This window comes from Parus major, unplaced genomic scaffold (assembly GCF_001522545.3).
Source record: "Parus major isolate Abel unplaced genomic scaffold, Parus_major1.1 Scaffold496, whole genome shotgun sequence".
In the NCBI taxonomy this organism is placed as follows: domain Eukaryota; kingdom Metazoa; phylum Chordata; class Aves; order Passeriformes; family Paridae; genus Parus; species Parus major.
The window spans coordinates 5,785-13,698 of NW_015379387.1; the positions used below are offsets into that span (position 1 = coordinate 5,785).

At 65.0% G+C, this 7,914-nt stretch overlaps 1 protein-coding gene across 1 annotated transcript in view; it reads left to right on the forward strand.

Moving 5' to 3' along the window:
• Window positions 1-7,914, forward strand: part of LOC107199205 (arf-GAP with GTPase, ANK repeat and PH domain-containing protein 2-like) — a gene marked incomplete at its 5' end in the record, with an annotated part of 15,133 nt that overhangs the window by 3,278 nt on the left and 3,941 nt on the right. Inside the window, 16 exons of the mRNA XM_015616544.2 lie at window positions 581-666; window positions 741-882; window positions 961-1,095; window positions 1,786-1,907; window positions 1,973-2,125; window positions 2,537-2,623; window positions 2,701-2,805; window positions 2,877-3,021; window positions 3,100-3,210; window positions 3,972-4,118; window positions 4,392-4,451; window positions 4,676-4,827; window positions 4,900-4,990; window positions 6,136-6,358; window positions 6,938-7,193; window positions 7,856-7,909. Coding sequence (XP_015472030.2) covers window positions 581-666; window positions 741-882; window positions 961-1,095; window positions 1,786-1,907; window positions 1,973-2,125; window positions 2,537-2,623; window positions 2,701-2,805; window positions 2,877-3,021; window positions 3,100-3,210; window positions 3,972-4,118; window positions 4,392-4,451; window positions 4,676-4,827; window positions 4,900-4,990; window positions 6,136-6,358; window positions 6,938-7,193; window positions 7,856-7,909 — 2,069 coding nt within the window. The remainder of the gene's footprint in view (window positions 1-580; window positions 667-740; window positions 883-960; window positions 1,096-1,785; window positions 1,908-1,972; window positions 2,126-2,536; window positions 2,624-2,700; window positions 2,806-2,876; window positions 3,022-3,099; window positions 3,211-3,971; window positions 4,119-4,391; window positions 4,452-4,675; window positions 4,828-4,899; window positions 4,991-6,135; window positions 6,359-6,937; window positions 7,194-7,855; window positions 7,910-7,914) is intronic.

Genomic DNA, 7,914 nt, shown 5'->3' on the forward strand with positions numbered 1-7,914 from the left:
ATGGGATGGACCTGACCATGGGATGGATGTGACCATGGGATGGACCTGACCATGGGATGGACGTGACCATGGGATGGATGTGACCATGGGATGGACGTGACCATGGGATGGATGTGACCATGGGATGGATGTGACAATGGGATGGACGTGACCTTGGGATGGACGTGACCATGGGATGGATGTGACTGTGGGATGGACGTGACCATGGGATGGACGTGACCATGGGATGGACCTGACCATGGGCATGGCACGGGGATGGGTTCAGTGATGGAGTGGCCATGGGGATGGAGATGGAGGAGAGGACAGGGATGGACGTCTCACAGGGCTGGGCATGACCAGGGGATGGAGATGTTCATGGAATGGACAAGGTCATGATGCTGGGCATGGACATGGGTGGAGATGGTGAAGGGGATGGACGTGGCCACAGAATGAGCAAGGTCACAGTGCTGGTCATGGCTGTGGGACATTTGGGGTCAAAGTGCTGGTCACACATGGTGCTGGTCATGGCTGGGCATCCATGTGGGCGGAGCATTCCTGCAGGTGTCCCCTCCCCTGCCCTCCCCTGCCCTCCCCTCCCCAGGTGGACAGTTCAAGCGTGAGGTGACGGTTGATGGCCAGAGCCACCTCTTGCTCATCCGGGAGGAGGCCGGCGCCCCGGACGCGCAGGTACGAGGGGACCGGGGGCCGGGGGGGCCACGTTGGCCGGAGCCGAGCCCTGACCCCCGCCCGTGGCCCCCCAGTTTGCCAGCTGGGCGGACGCCGTCATCTTCGTCTTTAGCCTGGAGAACGAGAGCAGCTTCGAGGAGGTGACGCAGCTGCACGCGCTGCTCAGCGACCTCCGCGGCACCAGCGACGTGGCCCTGGCGCTGGTGGGCACCCAGGGTGAGCCAGGGACACGGGGGGATCCTGTGGGGCTGGGAGCAGCACGGGGAACCCCCGGCTCACCCCCTGGCTCCCCAGACAAGATCAGCTCGTCCAGCCCGCGAGCCGTGGAGGACGCGCGCGCCCGGGCGCTCTGCGGGGACATGCGGCGCTGCCTCTACTACGAGACCTGTGCCACGTACGGCCTCAACGTGGACCGGGTCTTCACTGAAGGTGGGTGACCATGCCCTGGGGGGTGGGGAGACGGTGGGAGGGGGCTGGTGACATGGTGCTATGGGGATAGTGACCAGTGTGTGATGGGGACGGTGGCCAGGTGGGATAGGGTCAGTGGCCAGGTGGAATGGGCGTGGTGGGAGGGGGCTGTGACCTGGTCAGACAGGGATGGTGGTCAGATGGGATCACATCTGGGTCGAGGGGAATGGGGGACGGATGGTGCAGGGCCATGTCTGGGTGAGACAGGGACTGTGTCCAGGTGGGATGGGGGCAGTGGACCGGGCAGCACAGGGAACCATGTCCAGGTGTGCCGGGGCCATGGCTGGGTAGATCAAGGACCACGTCCACCCCATGTGGGATGGGAACCACATCCAGGTGGGATGGGAACCACATCCAGGTGGGATGGGGGCTACGTCCAGGTGGGATGAGGACAGTGGCCAGCAGCTGGGTGGGATGGGGACAGTGTCCGGGTGGGATGGGGACAGTGTCCGGGTGGGATGGGGACAGTGTCCAGGCGGGATGGGGACAGTGTCCGGGTGGGATGGGGACAGTGGCCAGCAGCTGGGTGGGATGGGGACAGTGTCCGGGTAGGATGAGGATGGGGACCATGTCCAGGTGTGGGTTAGGGTTGTCCAGGCCGGTGGCTGGGCAGTTTGGGGGTCCGGCCCTCCTGACTCAGGGTCCCTGCAGTGGCCCAGAAGGCCGTGGCACTGAAGAAGCAGCAGCAGCTGATGGCGTCCTGCAAGTCCCTGCCCAGCTCCCCGAGCCATTCCGCCGCCTCCACCCCCGTGGGGGGCGTCCACCCCGGCCAGGTAACCCCTGTCCCCCCGCCCCGGCCCCCCGGGCCACAGCCCAGGCTGACCCCGTGTCCCCTCAGACCACCAATGGTGGCCACACCAGCGACTACTCGTCCTCACTGCCATCCACCCCCAACGTGAGCCACCGGGAGCTGCGCAGCGAGACCCCGGCCCCGCTGGGGACCCCCAGCTCTCTGCACCGCGGGGCCAAGCGCCGCACCAGCCTCTTCGCCGTGAGTGCCCGCGGCCCCTGCCAGGGGGTGGCACTGGGGGGACACGTGGCACCCCGGCTCTTCCCCTGGCATGGTGGTGGTGACACAGGGGTTGTGACATCCAGGGCGTCCCTTTGACATTGTTACCCAGAATGTCACCCTGATAGGGTGGTGGCAGCAAGGGACATACGGCACCCAAGGTGTCCCCTGGCAGGGTGGTGACGTTGAGGGGCACACAGCATCCCAGTTGTCCCCTTGATTGGTGATGGTGGCACTGAGGGACACGTGGGCACCCAGGGTGTTCCCACACCCTGGTCTGGTGGGGTCTGTAGCCCCCCAGTGTCCCCACCACCAGGCTCCAGGACGTGTGGGCCCCCAATGTCCCCAGCTATGGCACGGGTGCCACCCCTGTCCCTGTCCCCGTTCCCGCAGACGCGCCGCGGCAGCGACTCTGAGAAGCGCAGCCTGGACAGCCGAGGCGAGGTGGCCGGCAGTGGCCGCGCCATCCCCATCAAGCAGGTGGGTGGTGGCGGTGGCAGGAGGACACGGGTGGGTCCCAGTGTCCCCTCTGTCCCCTCACTGTTCCCTGTCCCCAGAGCTTCCTGCTGAAGCGCAGCGGCAACTCCCTGAACAAGGAGTGGAAGAAGAAATACGTGACCCTGTCCAGCAACGGCCTCCTCTTCTACCACCCCAGCATCAACGTGAGTGTCCCCGTGCCTCTGCCGTCCCCACATTGTGGCAGGGCCCGGCGTCACCCCCGCTGTCCCCGCAGGACTACATCCACAGCACCCACGGGAAGGAGATGGACCTGCTGCGCACCACGGTCAAGGTGCCCGGGAAGCGCCCGCCACGCGCCATCTCTGCCTGCGGCCCCTCAGCCAGCATCAACGGGCTGCTGCGGGAGCCCGAGCCGGGCGGTCAGTGCCCAGGGGACACCGGGCGTGGGGGGGACACCACGGGCACCGGTGTGACACCGTCCCTCCCCCTCCTCACAGGCGGTGTCCACTCCGTGGGGCTGAGCCTGCCCCCTGAGCCAGGGCTGAAGGTGGTGGGCAAGGGGTCACTGCAGCGCTGCGCCTCCGCCTCTGGCGCCAAGCTCGCCTCAGGTGAGTGGCACCAGCACAAACAGGGACGTGGCCACCTCCCGGGGCACCGACAGGGACTGCCCCATGTGGCCCCACTGAGCACCTGTCTCTTATACACATCACCAGCACAAACAGGGACGTGGCCACCTCCCGGGGCACCGACAGGGACTGCCCCATGTGGCCCCACTGAGCACTGTGACTTCTGAGCAGCTCAGGGACCCGGTGGCCCTTGGTGGCCCTGGTGACAATAACCCTGGTGGCTTTGGTGAGCCCAGGAACCAGGTGGTCCTTTGGTGGTGCTGGTGGCCACAGTGAAACTGCTGGCCCTGGCGAGCATGTGGACCTGGGAGTCCCACAATGAACCCGGCGAGCCCAGTGGCCCTGGTGACCCTCATGACTCTGGTGAGCTGAGAGGCTCTTGTGACTCTGGTGGCCCCAGGGATTTTGGTAACATCAATGAACTTGGTGGTCTTGGGGTTGGTGATCCTGGTGATCCCGATGAGATCAGTGACCCTGGCGAGCTCTGATGACCCCAGCGTGCCCAGGGCCCCTGGTGGACTTGTGACCCTGGTGACCCCAGTGAGTCCAGTGGCCCTGGTGGCCCAAGTGATACTGCTGAGCCCAGTGGACTCGGTGACCCTGGTAGCCCTTGCTGACCTGAGTGGTTCTGACTTGGTGGCCTCAATGCTCCTGGTGAGCTCCCTGGTCCTCACGAGCCCGGTGACCCCAGAGACCCTGCTGCCCGTGGTGTCCCCAGTGCCCCATGTGTGGTCTCTTGGCAGAGTCCCCGTTGTCCTTTGAGGCCGTGTCCAGCCCCGGCAGCGCGGGCAGGGACCCTCCTCCATCGCCGCTGGTGGACAGGAAGAAGCACCGGCGGAAGAAGCTGATGACACCGTCCAAGACCGAGAGCTCGGGTGGGCAGGCAGAAGGTGGGTGCCACAGCGATGTGTCCCCAGCCCCAGTCACCCATGGCGCTGTGGGGACAAAGCCACCATCCTCCACAACAACGACACCCCAGAATTCGGGGGGGATTTGGGGTGATGTTGCACCTCACCCCCTGTCCATGCTCAGCCATGCTGTCCACGCACCCCCCTCGCTCTGCCACTGCCTGCCACCTTCTGCACCATCCCCAGGGCTTCGCGGGCCCCCCTGACTCTGTCCCCGTTTCCTCTCTCTACTCCTGCTGCCCGGACCCTCCGCAGCCAAGCGCAAAATGTGGAAATTAAAAAGTTTTGGTAGTTTAAGAAATATTTATAAAACAGGTAACGTGGCGTGAGCGGTGCCTCCCGTGCATGTGGCTGTGCCCCCCTTGCCTGCTGCTAGCACACACCCCAGGAGGGGTGGGCACCTCCGGGGAGGGGGCTTGGCAGAATTTGGGTGCCAGGGGTGGATGTGGGGGGCTGGAGTGGGCACTGGGCCAGTCCAGCCCCCCGTGGGTGTAGGATCTCCCATCCCACCGCCCCCCCGGGGGTCTCTGGTCCCGCAGAGGAGGAGAACTTTGAGTTTCTGATCGTGTCAAGCACGGGGCAGACGTGGCACTTTGAGGCCGGCAGCTTCGAGGAGCGCGACGCGTGGGTTCAGGCCATCGAGAGCCAGATCCTGGCCAGCCTGCAGTGCTGCGAGAGCAGCAAGAACAAGGTGGGAGCTTGGTGGGGGGCTGGCAGGGTCCCCGTGTCACCCCCTGCCCCGCTCACCCCCGTGTCCCTCCAGGCGCGCATGGACAGCCAGAGCGAGGCTGTGGCCATCCAGGCCATCCGCAACGCCCGCGGGAACTCGCTCTGCGTGGACTGCGGGGCACCCAGTGAGTCCCCAGGGGCACCGGGGACAACGGGGGGACATGGGGGGACATCGGTTCATGGGGCAGCGGTGCCACGGGCCCGGCAGAGCCCAGAATCCAGGGGATGGTGCCACAGGGTGAGATTGTGCCATGGGCCATGGGCCATGGGCCACCTGGCAACCAGGGCGAGGGAGGACTGCGGGCCACGTGATGCCACGTGTGACGGGTGACACCATGTCCTGGGCCATGTGCTGCCATATGCCACATGGTGCCACACAGTGGATGGCACGGGCCACATGGTGCCATGGGTCACACCGTGCCAGAGCCACATGATGCCACGGGTGACAGGATGTCACGGGTGACAGGATGCCACGGGTGACATGAGGCTGTGGGTGACACAATGTCACAGGTGACACTTTGCCATGGGTGACACAATGCCATGGATGACACTTTGCCATGAGTGACACGATGCTGTGGGTGACATGATGTCACAGGTGACACGATGTCATGGGTGACACTATGTCATGGGTGACACTATGTCATGGGTGACACTTTGCCATGGGTGACATGATGCTGTGGGTGACACGATGCCACGGGTGACACAATGCTGTGGGTGACACAATGTCACGGGTGACACGATGGCATGGGTGACACAATTCCATGGGTGACACAATGCTGTGGGTGACACAATGCTGTGGGTGACACAGTGCCATGGGTGACATGATGCTGTGGGTGACATGATGCTGTGGGTGACACAGTGCCATGGGTGACATGATGCCATGGGTGACATGATGCCATCGGTGACACGATGTCACGGGTGACACAATTCCATGGGTGACACAATGCTGTGGGTGACACAGTGCCATGGGTGACACAATGCCACGGGTGACACGATGCCATGGGTGACACCATGTCACGGGTGACACAATTCCATGGGTGACACAATGCTGTGGGTGACACAGTGCCATGGGTGACACAATGCCATGGGTGTCACGATGTCATGGGTGACACCATGTCACGGGTGACACAATTCCATGGGTGACACAATGCCACATGGTGCCATGAGCCACACCGTGCCACACCACGGGTCCCACAGTGTCCCTCACCGTGGGGTGTCCCGAGCCCAGGGGTGCCCCAGCTCACCCACCCCAATCCCCGTCACCCCGCAGACCCCACGTGGGCCAGCCTGAACCTGGGCGCCCTGATCTGCATCGAGTGCTCGGGCATCCACCGCAACCTGGGCACGCACGTGTCGCGCGTGCGCTCGCTGGACCTGGACGATTGGCCACGGGAGCTGACCCTGGTGCTCACGGCCATCGGCAACGCCACCGCCAACAGCATCTGGGAGCAGAACCCGCGCGGCCGCTGCAAGCCCACCCACGAGTCCTCCCGGTGGGTGCGCCCCCGCCCCGCCCCTGTGTCCCCCCGGTGTCACCCTGTGTCCCTGATACCACCACATGTCCCTGTCCTCTGTGCCACCCTGATGCCACCCTGCCATCCCCGATTCCCTGTGTCCCCACCCCGCACGTCACCGCTGTGCCATCCCACGGACTCTGATGCCTTTTATCCCCCCGTCATTGCGGTGGCACCCCCTGTCCCCAATGTCCCCGTGTCCCCACTCCCTGTCCCTGGTGCCTTGTGACCCCACCATCCAGCAATGCCACACTGTCCTTCCTGACAGTCCTGTGTCCCCCACCTCCCGTGCCACCCTGCTGCCACTTGGTGTCCCTGACCCTCACGTGTCCGCCCTGGTTTCACTCTCCTTGTCTCTGAGATGCCTCTACGTACCCCAGACACCTTTGTGTCCCCTCCGCCACCCTGCCAGCTGCTACCCCTTGTCCCTGCCACCCCTGTGTCCTCCCACCATGGCAGTGCCCCACGCCCAGGGAGGAGCAGGAATTGTGGATCTGTGTCCCTGTGGTGCCACCCTGACACCCCGTGTCCCCTGTGTCCCCGTTCCTCTGTGCCCAGGGAGGAGAGGGAATCGTGGATTCGTGCCAAGTACGAGCAGCGGCTGTTCCTGGCGCCGCTGCCCGCGGCCGAGGCGCCGCTGGCCGAGCGGCTGCTGGGGGCCGTGCGTGACCAGGACCTGCCCACGGTGCTGCTGCTCCTGGCCCACAGCCACAAGGAGCAGCTCAACGTGGCCATGGCGGACACGGACCGGCGCACGGCGCTGCACCTGGCCTGCGACACCGCCCAGGTGGTCGTCACCCAACTGCTGGTGTGGGTACGTGGGGCAGGGGGTGCGTGTGGGGGGCACTGTCTGGCCAGGGGGGGTAGTGGGGTCTTGGGCTGGCTGTGGGGGATGCGGTGTGGGCATGGGTACTGTGGCATGGCCTCGAGGGAGGGGACACGGTTGTGGGGACCATGACATGGGTGTGGGGGATGTGGTGTGGTCTCGGGGACTTGTGGCATGGCCAGGAGGCAAGTGACGTGGCCATGGGGACCGTGGTGTGGTTATGGGGGGTATGGGGTGGTCTGGGGGGGTGTGAGGTATTCATGGGACACATGGAGTGGGCTTAGGGATCATGGCACAGCCAGGGGGAAGATCTTGGGGTTGTGGGGACCATGATGCAGCTGAGGGCCACGTGGTGCTGCCGTGGGGGATGTGGGGTGGTCTTGGGGACTGTGGGGTGGCCAGAGGACAGAGGACACGGTCATGGGGGACACGGTGTGGTCACGGGGGATATGGAGCAGTCCTGGGGACAATGGCATGACCATGGGGGATGTAAAGTGGGAATCCTGCGGTGGCCGTGGGAGGAATGCTGTGCCAAGACACCCCGGGGGGACACGCCAGGCCCACGGGGGGTATGACCCATCCCTGGGGGACACACGGTGGTCTCTGGGGCCATGCCACGGCCAGCGGGTGACGCGTGGCTGTGCCCGCAGTACGGGGCCGATGTGCGGGCACGGGACGGGCACGGCCGCACCGCGCTGTTCTACGCCCG